This window comes from Eucyclogobius newberryi, unplaced genomic scaffold (genome assembly GCF_026437365.1).
Source record: "Eucyclogobius newberryi isolate DKJ021-1_F unplaced genomic scaffold, fEucNew1.0.hap1 SCAF_15, whole genome shotgun sequence".
Classification (NCBI taxonomy): domain Eukaryota; kingdom Metazoa; phylum Chordata; class Actinopteri; order Gobiiformes; family Gobiidae; genus Eucyclogobius; species Eucyclogobius newberryi.
The window spans coordinates 3162166-3174134 of record NW_027315779.1 but is presented as its reverse complement, the minus strand read 5'-3'; the positions used below and the strand labels follow the sequence as shown (position 1 = coordinate 3174134).

The 11969-nt window shown below is 40.2% G+C and overlaps 1 protein-coding gene across 1 annotated transcript in view; it reads left to right on the top strand.

The window, feature by feature from the left end:
• Positions 1–7587: 7587 nt before the first annotated feature.
• rad50 (RAD50 homolog, double strand break repair protein) overlaps positions 7588–11969 on the top strand; it is a 35366-nt gene continuing 30984 nt past the window's right edge. Inside the window, exons 1-3 of the mRNA XM_072445718.1 lie at positions 7588–7640; positions 9060–9200; positions 9342–9425. Coding sequence (XP_072301819.1) covers positions 9072–9200; positions 9342–9425 — 213 coding nt within the window. The 5' untranslated portion in view covers positions 7588–7640; positions 9060–9071. The remainder of the gene's footprint in view (positions 7641–9059; positions 9201–9341; positions 9426–11969) is intronic.

Below are 11969 nucleotides of genomic sequence, written 5' to 3'. Positions count from 1 at the left end.
TGTCCTTTCACCTGTGCATCAATTACTAGTTCCTCAATATTTCTCTATTAACGGCCAGGTTTTATGTGTGAATCTGGTCTGCTTTTAGAATATTGGTAATTAAAATGTGTCTAATTTAATATCTGTCAAAACAAAGATAGTCATTTTCATACTTCCTGTCTCAGACCAGTCAGTCCTTTTACTTTGGTGCCCCAATTATAGTGGGTTAAATTTTCATTGGGTTTCCTGGACCCTTAATCAGGTGACTTTGCATAGAATTTGGGATTGTGGGAAACTTATTTGGGAGTTAGTGGGGAATTTAGTAGTCTAAGCTATTACTCTACCTCTTCGCCACATACGGCTCATTTGGGTTAAGGTTAGATGTTACATGGCCTCTCTGTGTTGGGGCGGTGGATGATCCATGCACAAGATAAGGTCAATCCTCCAACCAAGTCCTGACCAAGATCAAGCTCAAGAAAAGGGAACGGTCACGAGAGAAAGGTTGAAGTCAGCTTGCACCCGACTTTGACTCATTCCAAATCAACAGCCCACTGAAGCACAGTTCAGATGTGTCCGTGGAGATGTTAACGCTTTGCCTCTGAGCATTATGGCATTAAACCATCTGTGCCCGTGAAGACCAGCAGCTACAGCAGGTTAGATCTGTCGTCTGTGGGAGAACGATCTCTCTTTCACTGTGGTTCTTCTCACAGGGTTTTTGTTGGGGGTCTAAGGTCAGGGGATGCTGGGACAGTGATCCGTTTGCTAAATCTCTGTGAATATTGTTTAATCAGTTTCTCTATTTCACCGTCGCCCATCGAGGCAACACGCTGAAATGATAAAATACTTCTAATATAACGTCTTCTGGTTATGTTTTCACTTTCATAACAGTACATTTGAATATCCCCTGCATTATACAAGTCATAAAAGAATGTTGCAGGTGATGAAAAGCAGGCATCACAGAGGAAAGTGAAACAGATCCGCGCACGGATCAGGGCTTTCCACCAGCGGCAAACCGACCCTTTTTAATTTTGGGAACATTTCAGGCGAGAATAAGAGATTTTTCTTTTTCAGCCTTTTCATCCCTTTGCGCCGCATCCATCTCATATTTCTTTACTCTCTGATCATTTCAAATGCTGAACGGCTCTAAAAGCAGCAGCCTCCTGTCACCAAACTGACTACCCCCGACTGAGCCGCAGCATTTTCTGCCATTTCTAAAGCCCAAAAGCAGCCTTAAAAGTAATAACGTTATTAATATTTTGTCATATAGAAATATTAAAAGAGAAATTTTACATTAAACAATCTTGATTAAAGATTTAAGATTTTCTTGTGGAGGGTCTGTCACCTAATCGTCTCATTAAAATGTTGCGTCTGGAATGTTCCACTGTATTGTTTAAGCTTAACTTTTATTCATTCAATTGCAGACTTTTTTACCACTATTTTTTTGTTTTTTTTAATCCTGGGTTTGGTGGAGTGTTTGTACCATTTTGTGGAACTTTCCAGTCCAAACAGCAACATCACAGAAGGTTTCAGACACTGCACCAGAAAACTACACTGTGCTCCTATTATAGAACTTAAAGGAGAACTAAAACACACTTTTAGCTCATTCAACGTCTTTGTCAAGTCCCTGTGATGGTCGAATGTGTATTTTCAGGGTGTTTGTGTGTCCGTCGTTTCTCCCTGCTATCTCTTGGTGGAAAACCAGCCCTGAAGACCACTATCCTGGAGAAGAAACGCTTTTGGGTTGGTTCTCTGACATTGTATTTTCACGAGGGAGCTGCAGGGGGAGCTCTATCGCTGAGGTTACTTATTTCTGCTTTAAAGAGTGCTAACACGTCATTCCCCAATCTGAGTCATTTACCAAATTTGCGTTAATCGCAGTTTTAAAAGAAAGTTTATTGTTGTCAAGATTATTTGGCTATTTGACAATTGTGATTATTCAGGAAATGTAAAAACTAAAACATAATAACATAATCGTGTTGTATTGTTGTCAGAAGCAAAGACTAATTTCAGATAAATCTATATATATATTCCTAAAAAATAAACTACATGTAAAATCCTTTATATCTATTTGTCTGTTCATGTGCCAATATCATTACTTTCATTCAGAAAGTTTGATTTAATAAAGTAACAAATTTGTGCCAACAACCGTGAATAATCATACAATTGTGATATTTCTTAACACAATAATCATCATCCTCACACCAAACACATTAAATATTATACTAAAGTTTCTGATGTTTCTCTGCACTGATCTGTTTTCACAAGTTTATTACCAGTTCAATCTAGTGTTGTCACAAACGTTGGGCTTTTATTTAACTTAAAATATACATGTTTAAAGCGTATATTGACAGCATGTAGTTTGCCCAAATGTTGTTGGAGAAAGTGGCCAATGTTTGACACAAATTCAGTTTTATTTAGTGCTCGTACGCTCAAGTTTCTGTACAATTTCATGCATTTATTTCATTCCCCACAGTGTAACCGCCCCATAGTTTCATAAAATGACAATTATTCACTGGTACTGAAGTTATTATATCTATTTTGTTAGGACGTTATTTTGAATTGTATTTTTTGAGCTACGTGTGAGGTCGTTTCCTAGGTGAATCAATAAAGTTTGTCTATCCAAGTGTCAGTAGAAAGGTGGCCAACTCAATTATTCGCCTTTTTTCTTTGGCTCCAGTTGAGCCTCTTTCCCAAATTGAACCAATCTCTGTCGCAAACACCACCAGTCCAGCCAGGAACCTATTTTCACTTATGCAATGCAAATCTATATAATTTACAACCAAGAGGATCATTTCAATCCTCGAGGCAAACGCTTCACTTTCAGTCAATGGAGATTTCACTCTTTTATTCTCGCGAGCAGCACTGACTGACTGATGCTCGTTCGTCCACAAAACTTGGCATAAATCAAACATCGACTTATGAAAGAAAGTTATACATGTCAGAAAACAGGTTCAGTAAAAGGTAAGACTGTCAGACCATAACTTATCATTTTTAAAAAACATTTGGGGAGATTCCAAGCTTACGAATATTACTCTAAGAGACGACTGCATTCATCAACAGTCACTGAGTTTCTGTCATGTGTTGCCAATGTTTTGAATAAAGTTTATTTTTTTTCCCATTCAAAAGTGTGAAAAGCTTATTTTGCCGAACCACTTTTGAATTGTCAGTCTTTTTGTTGAGCCGCAAGCTGTGAAACTCATTATAGCTCACAGAAATAAAGGGCATATCTGCATTTAAGATTTTAACTTCCAAAAAAAAACAAAGTTATACGGCTATAACTATTGAAATAATACTTTTAGATAAATGAGAGCCCAGCCAAGGCAGTTGGGAATGAGCACTGCAGCTTCAAGTTCTGCTTTGTAACTAGTTTTTCTTTATTTTTACCCAGCAAAATTAAATAAATAACATACCATTTGGAATAAACTTTGGTTTGTGAATTCTGCTTGCTACTATTTTATTGCAGCTTTTGTGGTGGGATGTCTGGCACCTGCTCGTCTCCATGGCATTATAGCACAACTTTATTCTGCATCTTATTGTCATAGAAAACGACACAATTTATCTACTGGTCTGGTCTTTTTAACATTTTAATGTTATGCTGTGGAACTTTCCAGATAAAATGACACCAGAAAAGCACCCGAAAAGCTGTTGTACACCTATAATTAAAAAAATAAAATAGTAATAGTAGTAATAGTAATAGTAATAGTATTAGTAGTAAACAGAAGACCTTTGCCTTTACCATTTCTGTTGTTGTTTGTGTGTTTTTAAGAGAGAAAACACTGTATTACTGAGCCTTTCAAAGCACTTTTATACATGCAAAAGCACGGTAAGATTGTAAGATAGAAACACTCTGTGAAACCGTAAATCAGAGACATTTAATTCATGTACCATGAGGGAACCAAAGTGAAACTTGCTGTGATGTCTTTATGTAACAAATCCATCCATCCATCTTCTACCTTACAGGGTTGCGGGTGACTGGAGCCTATCCCAGTGACTTTGGGCCTTAGGCGGGGTACACCCTGGACAGTGGCCAACTTGTCGCAGGGCCAACACAGAGACATAGACATTACAGACAGTTCACGCTCACATTCATTCACTAGGGCCAATTTAGAGTCACCAATTTTACCTAACACATGCATGGTCTTTGGACGGTGGGAGGAGCCGGAGAAAACCCACAGTAACAGATCATGTGATGTTGGTCTGGTCCGGGAATCGAACCCATGATCTCCTTCTTGGGAGATTCTAATCAATCATTTTATTTCTTCTCATAATCTTAATTTTATGTTTTTAACAGAAACATGAAATACGTAGAAACAAAAAAGGTGGTGGTTATGACATACACTGTTTTATGTTTTTATAAACTATATTGTGTTTTTTTAATGTGTTTTTAACATTGTAAAGCACTTTGAATTGTGCTTTGTACAAATTGTGCTCTATAAATAAATGTGATTGATTGTGTCGGTGTAATCCCTCATTCGTCCAGGCGTGTTCCATAGTAGAAAAAGCTTCAGTTGTAGTCATCTGGACTCAGTTTGAAAAAATAGACGTTTCGACTCTCATCCAAGAGTCATTGTCAATAAAAGAATTTAGATCGAGAACTCCGATATTAATACTGTTCTGTGGTAAGACCCGCCCATTGGGAGGAGCCTTCCTGAAGTAGAAAGAGTTGTTTGTTTCAACAGAAACTCCCCCCTTGTATCTACCGAGCTAGCCTATTCAGAATCTTAATGGCCTATTAGAATCCTCTTTGTCTTTGTGAGACCCTGGCTCAACCACCCTGAGTACCTGATTAGCATCTGAATGTCCTGGTCCTGGTCCTCTACCTTTCCAGGGGTTCAGTATTCCATTATAGATACCAGGAAGATTGAATCTTAGCCCTTCATTTCTGTCTTTCGGTCTTTCTTTTTTAACAAAAATAGCTTCCTTGACTCCTCTTTCAAACCATCTTTTCTCCCTGCTTAAAACCTTCACCTCACCGTCTTCAAACGAGTGATTAGAGGCTTCAAGATGGAGATGCACGGCACTCTGAGGTCCTGAACTTGTATTTCTTCTGTGCTGATAAAGCCTCTTGTGTAGAGGCTGTTTCGTCTCACCTATGTACCGTTCTTTACAACTTTCTTCACTGCATTGGATCGAATAAACTACATTGCTCTGTTTTTGAGTCTGCAACTTGTCCTTAGGGTGAACCAGTTTTTGTCTTAAAGTGTTTCCTGGTTTAAAATAAACAGGGACTTCGTGTTGTCTAAAAATTCTCTGCAGTTTTTCCGACAGGCCAGACACATAAGGGATAGAAACACCCTTCCTTCTCTGTTCAGTTTCCCTTTTGTCCTGCTTCTTGGTTCTCTTCACTCTGTTGAGGGCCCAAGCGGGGTAACCACAGGCTGAGAGGGCATTTCGGACATGTTTTTCCTCTTTCTTCTTGCCCTCTGAGCTGGTGGGCACACCTTGAGCTCTGTGTTGTAAGGTTCTGATCACCCCCAGCTTGTGCTGTAGTGGGTGGTTGGAACCAAAGAGCAGATACTGGTCCGTGTGTGTAGGTTTCCTATATACTTCTATTTGGAGTTTCCCGTCCTCTCCTCTGATCGTGGAACAATCAAGAAAGGCCAAGCGATTCTCCTTAGCGTCTTCTCTTGTAAACCTGATATGTGGGTCCACAGCATTGATGTGCTCAGAGAAGGTTTCCAGCTCATGTTTCTTGATTGTTACAAACGTATCATCGACATAGCGAAGCCACAGTTTTGGGGCTATGCCTGAGAATGAGGACAGTGCCTTCTTCTCAAAGTGCTCCATGTACAGGTTGGCCACTATGGGAGAGACGGGCGAGCCCATGGCACAGCCATGAATCTGTCTGTAAAATTGTCCCCGGAATTGAAAGTAAGTGGTGTTCAGACAGATGTCCAACAGTTTGCATATGTGTTCAGGTGTCAGTTTGGTCCTTTCCTGTAGGGTGGTGTCTTCCTGCAGTCTGATCCTCACCGCTGCTACTGCATCAGAGGTCGGGATGCAGGTGAACAGGGACACAACATCATATGAAACCATGAGGTCATCTGGGTCCATGGGTCCATGGGTCCATGGGTCCATCTGACCTCATGGTTTCAATTCCGGGGACAATTTAGTTGTTTGTTTCAACAGAAACTCCCCCCTTGTATCTACCGAGCTAGCCTATTCAGAATTTTAATGGCCTATTAGAATCCTCTTTGTCTTTGTGAGACCCTGGCTCAACCACCCTGAGTACCTGATTAGCATCTAAATGTCCTGGTCCTGGTCCTCTACCTTTCCAGGCGTAAAAATGTCCCCGGATAAAACATTATTTTAGGCTCATCGTTTTTGCCTTTCTCAGCTTGTTCTTTCACTTACAGAAGGTGACCATGACTGTGTGACTATCTTTATGTTGGCCTCATAATAGCACTGATATGCATCTCCATATAAGTGCTGTGGTCCAGGGAAACACACAAGGGCAGGCCTCCTTCATGTTGGGTCCCGAGCCTGAAATAGAAGAGCCACGAGATGAGCAGAGCCAGCAGTGAGTCACAGAGCTGATGAGAGAGAGGGAGAGAAGAGGAGAGAGGTGAAGAGACACAGACAGGCTGCTGGACCGGTGGGCTGAGAGGGAGAGAAGAGGGAGAGAAGAGGGAGAGAAGAGGGAGAGAGGTGAAGAGACGGACACAGAAAGAGAGGAAGTGGCGGAAGGCAAGGGGGAGTGAGGAGGGGAGGAAAGACTAGAGAATGAGAGAACTAAATATGGAGAGAAAGACAAGTGTGAAAGAGAGAGATCGAGTGAGAGGGTGTGCCTGCAGTGTACCATATATATTGTATACGGCGGAAGTGTGTGTGATACAAAGAGACAGAGAGAGACAGAGAGAGAGACAGACAGACATAGATAGAGACAGACAGAGAAACAGACAGACATAGATAGAGAGACACAGAGAGAGAGAGAGAGAGAGAGACAGAGAGACAGACAGACAGACAGAGAGACAGACAGACAGGAGAGAGGGAGAGACATAGAGAGACAGAGAAAGAAAGAGAGAGCACAGGTGAAGTAGTTTGTAGCACCATGTCTCCTCAAATAGTTCTTTAACAGACTGTTGTTCTTTCATCTCACTTAGCTTCTAATCCACAAAATGTAAAAAAACAGGGCTCTTCTAATACATAATATAACTTACTAATGCCACAAGCTGGCGAGAAGCTCCTCCTTGCAACTTCTCCCATAATTATGATTATTGATAATAGCATTATAATTATAAACTGGCCTGACCTGAACCAGCTTGCATGTGAATGCATGTGAATGCATGTGAATGCATGTGAATCTAGTCATTTGTTTTGAGGCAAAGTGGCCGGAGAAAGTGAGTCGTCTGAATTGAGTCCTATGTCCCAAAGGGAAACACTGCCATCTAGTGGTTGAACATACAAACTGTGGCACGTGTTTAATTACGAAAAGAAAGAGGCATGTTGAACTTTAGCACTTGTTTATTAAGTTATAATCTCCTCCCGTCATCTCCTAACGGGAACAAGGAAACAAGAGGATAAAGGAAGAATTATTTATTTACTTTTGTGGACCCCAGCTGAGCCGGAAGTGTGATCTTGGCGTCATGACGTCACGTACGCACAGCGCGAAAAGAGTGGGCTTGTCAGGGCAAAGGAGCTGCACATGTCAACACTGTCCGGTGAGCTTAAACCTATTATTTGTTCGCTTACTCTCTGTTTAAATACATTTTATGTCTCCAGCAAAGAGCTGTGTTGCACTACTGTGCAAACATTGCGGAATAAACTTATAACATTAGTTACAATAAGGCCAAATGGCCTAGCTTAAGCACTTTGCGCTGCTTGTAGCCGACAGTAGGACTGTTAGAATTATTATTATTTATTATTATTATCTGTAACAGACACAGTATTAGATCGTGTACAACTCTGCAGTTCTCTGCTGTATTGCAGTTTTAGCAAAGCACCAGAACTGTTCATTTGAGCAACTTTGCAGTTTGTCCCCACAATTTATTAAATTGAAAGTTTGTGCTTGTTTTTACATCTAATAACTGTTTTAGATAATTATTAAGATTATTGCTGCCTTATCATTGTTTAGATTTTTGCCCTGTTTAAATTGCAGGTTAAGAACAATAATAGTATGTACGTTTAACATTATCCAGTCATCGTTTTTTATCTAGTTGTGAACAATGAAACTATATGGTTTTTAAAATTATAATTTTCAAATGATTGGCAGACAAACATTTACCTCTGGGGATCTCAACAAAGGAAAAAAAAAAGAAAGAAAGAAGGAAAGAAAGAACAGAGTATGCACATACATGCATATATATACATACGCACCAACACATGTGTACATATTCATATAGATACATACTATACACACACATTTAAATATTATACATAAATACCTATTTATACACTTTTATAGTGATTAAATGCAATATAAACGCAAGTAATAATGAGTAACAATAGTAATTAAAAAGGCAAGCCACAAATAGCATACTTAAATAATAAGTTTTGCCATATTTATTTTTCATTTATTTATTTTACAATAAAAGTTATTTTTACAAATGCTAATGTGGTAGCATTTGCTCTCAGCTCTTTCTTTCAGTTTCCATTTCGGGGCCATTACCCGTTTTGCATGAACGAGGCTGATATTTAAGGTGGGGTCGTTCTTGAATTTAAAGGTTTTACGTGAAGCAAACACAGTTTTGGATCCACAGGGATCTTGCGATACATGGATATATATATATATATATGCGATATGTCCTAGTACTTCCTGTTAAGCTCAAAATATTCCCATAAACATTGAATTAAGCTTCCAATGTTACATTCATAACATTTATTCGAACACTTACTGTGAAAATGGTGCCGTTTTACTGCAGTCATAGAAGTCCTGAATAACCATTTCTATTGGCTTAATCTGCATTTAATTTTAATTGTTTGAGTTTGTGAAACAGGCATATTGTAAAACTTTGCTAACTGACTTAAACTAAATCCTTTTATATTGTATAAAGTTAAACCATAGACTTTAAACCTTAGAAATGTAAGTTCTTACAACAGGATGTTTTCTGAAAATGGTTTTCTCTCCGTTTCCCCTTCAGTGAGCTGCAAACATGTCAAAAATAGACAAGATGAGCATCCTCGGGGTGCGCAGCTTCGGGATCGAGGACAAAGACAAACAAGTCATCTCTTTCTTTAGTCCCCTGACTGTGCTGGTCGGACCCAACGGAGCGGGGAAAACGGTATTGCCCTTTTGGGAAACATTTAAAGGTTAAATCTGCGGCATAACGGTCACTTACTGAAGAGTATTGCTCTTGTGATCTAGATTTGAGACGGTGAGAACAGTAAATGTATTTTACACTTCTACATCCCTTTGTTTTCAGACAATTATCGAATGTCTAAGATATGCAACAGCAGGAGAACTTCCTCCAGGGTCGAAAGGAGGCGCTTTCGTCCACGATCCAAAGGTGCGTTTGACAGACTTCTCAACATTGTGTTAATCATGTCCAATAGTTAGGTTTATAGTTTCTCAAGCAAAACAACGGTAACAGTTAAAATACAGCTGAGAAAAGAGTCGAAAAGACAAACCAAACCAGGACAGAGTAGGAGAGGAGGATTCATTTAAAAAGTATTACGGTATATTCTGATTTTAAATTGCCAAAAATCACAATATATTATGGATATTTTCCGTACAGCTTTAACTTAAAGCATTTAAAATTCACAAACTCCATTCAACATGAACAAAATATAACTTTAAAACACCTATTTGAGATCTTATATTTGCTAAACCAAGTGTATGATACAATAAGTAAGCTAAGGCAAGTTTGTAGAGAACAACTTGTACACCAAGTCATTCAAAGTGCTTTACGAAATAAAATGTAAAAGATGCATTAAAATCAAACATAACTAGTCAATACAATTTACTGATGCAGGGTCCATATAATAATATCCCTAGCAAATTGAGGTTTTTATTGTGGAAAATAATAATAAATATAGCCGCAAGCGGCAATGATCGGCCCTCGCCACGCCACCGCCGCCACGCGCAAGAGGAGGGGGCGCTAACGCGCCCCAATTGTCCTTTTATTACGCCTACTGCTGAATCTGTGACGCTGTCACATCTTCTCCCCTTTGTTTTACCATCAAAAAGCTATTTTATTTTGAATTCTTGGCAAAATGTGCAGCTTTGCCGCACAGACACCGTGACTCTTTGAATGAAAATGTGGATAACTTTTGATGGTCCACCCCTGAAGATGAGTCTCACCAAATTTCAGGTTAATAGGGCTGACGCCCTGGGAGGAGTTTGTGAAAGTCTAAAGTGTAAACATGTTCTGGTGATTTCCCCATTGGAATAACATGAAAGGTTTCGGTCATCGTTACGGCAACGCCATAACAATTATGACATGGGTCTCATTGACTTTTTTGATGGGGATGCTAAAATTTAGTTGTGTGTCAAATTTCATATAATTTCGCAAAACTAAACATTTAACAGGGGTGCACGGTGGCAAAGGCGGTTAGCGCTCTTGCCTCCCAAGAAGGAGATCATGGTTTCGATTCCCGGACCAGACCAACATCACATGATCTCTCTGGGTGGAGTCTGCATGTTCTCCCCGTGTTACCGTGGGTTCTCTCCGGGTTCTCCGGCTTCCTCCCACCGTCCAAAGACATGCATGTGTTAGGTAAAATTGGTGACTCTAAAATTGGCCCTAGTGAATGAATGTGAGCGTGAACTGTCTGTAATGTCTGTGTCTCTGTGTTGGCCCTGCGACAAGTTGGCCACTGTCCAGGGTGTACCCCGCCTAAGGCCCGAAGTCACTGGGATAGGCTCCAGTCACCCGCGACCCCGAAAGGGAACAAGCGGTAGAAAATGGATGGATGGATGGATAAACATTTAACCTCCATATAAAATCTGTAGGGGGCGCTGTGGCGCCAAATGAATTTATTTCACTTCAAGTAGGTTTAGGGCAAAGAGTTTAACAACTGATTCTAATTTGACGCAATTCGGACTTTATCTGCGCAAACGGCAGAAATTTTAAATATGGGAGATTTCTGAAATTCTAGCTACAGTTTGCGGCTTCGCCGCACCGAGACCGTGAGAGGTATCAATGTAATTTGGATAACTTTTGATGTCCCACTCCTCAGTAGCATTTTCACCAAATTTCAGCTTTTTAGGGCCAACGCCCTGGGAGGAGTTCGTAAAAGTACGACGTTTGGAAAAACTCCGAAGTCATGTTTAGCCATTTTTGAAGCAATATGGCCGACATTTGGTTGGGCGGACGGCGTTGCCGTAATAATATTTTTTACTTCTCTTGTCACCATCTACCTCTGCGCCAAATTTCATGATTCTACGATCAGATTTTTTTTGGGTCATTTCCCATCTCTCAATGCATTTTTGGTACATTTGGGGGCGCTGACGCGCCAATTTTTTTTATTTTAGAAAAGGGAAATAGCCAGAATGTAGAGAGGCACGATTTTTAGAGGTGTGAACATTTTTGTGACTTTTCGTCAATGTTCACTGGGTGAAAAATAGGGGGGTTGGTCCCGAGAAGAAGAAGAAGAAAGAATAATATTCCGATGCGAAAACAATGTTTCCCATTTTTCAAATGTCATAAACTATACATTTTCGGAAAGCGCTCGCGCTTTCCTACCTCATGGTGTGGGTCCCTGGTCACTGACGGGTACTTTCGTTAATTTTGAGTGGGCTCCGCCCACTTTGTGTTTTTGGCCCTCTATACAGTAATAATGTTCAATTTTTGCATTACATGCTTATATGCACGGAACATGCAAGAGATGGGGAACGTATTCGTGAGCTACTTAGCGCAAATGAGTGCTTTATATGGGGATGACGACCGCTTCGCGGTCGTCATCTCAATGTAAAGTGCTCGTTTAGTGCGCACTTTTGCACGGGCTTCGCCCGTTTACAACGGTAATGTTCCATTTTCCTACTACTAATTAGTATGCACGGGGCGTGCATGAGTGAAGGAGTGCGTTAGTGAGTGTTTGGAAGTGGGCGA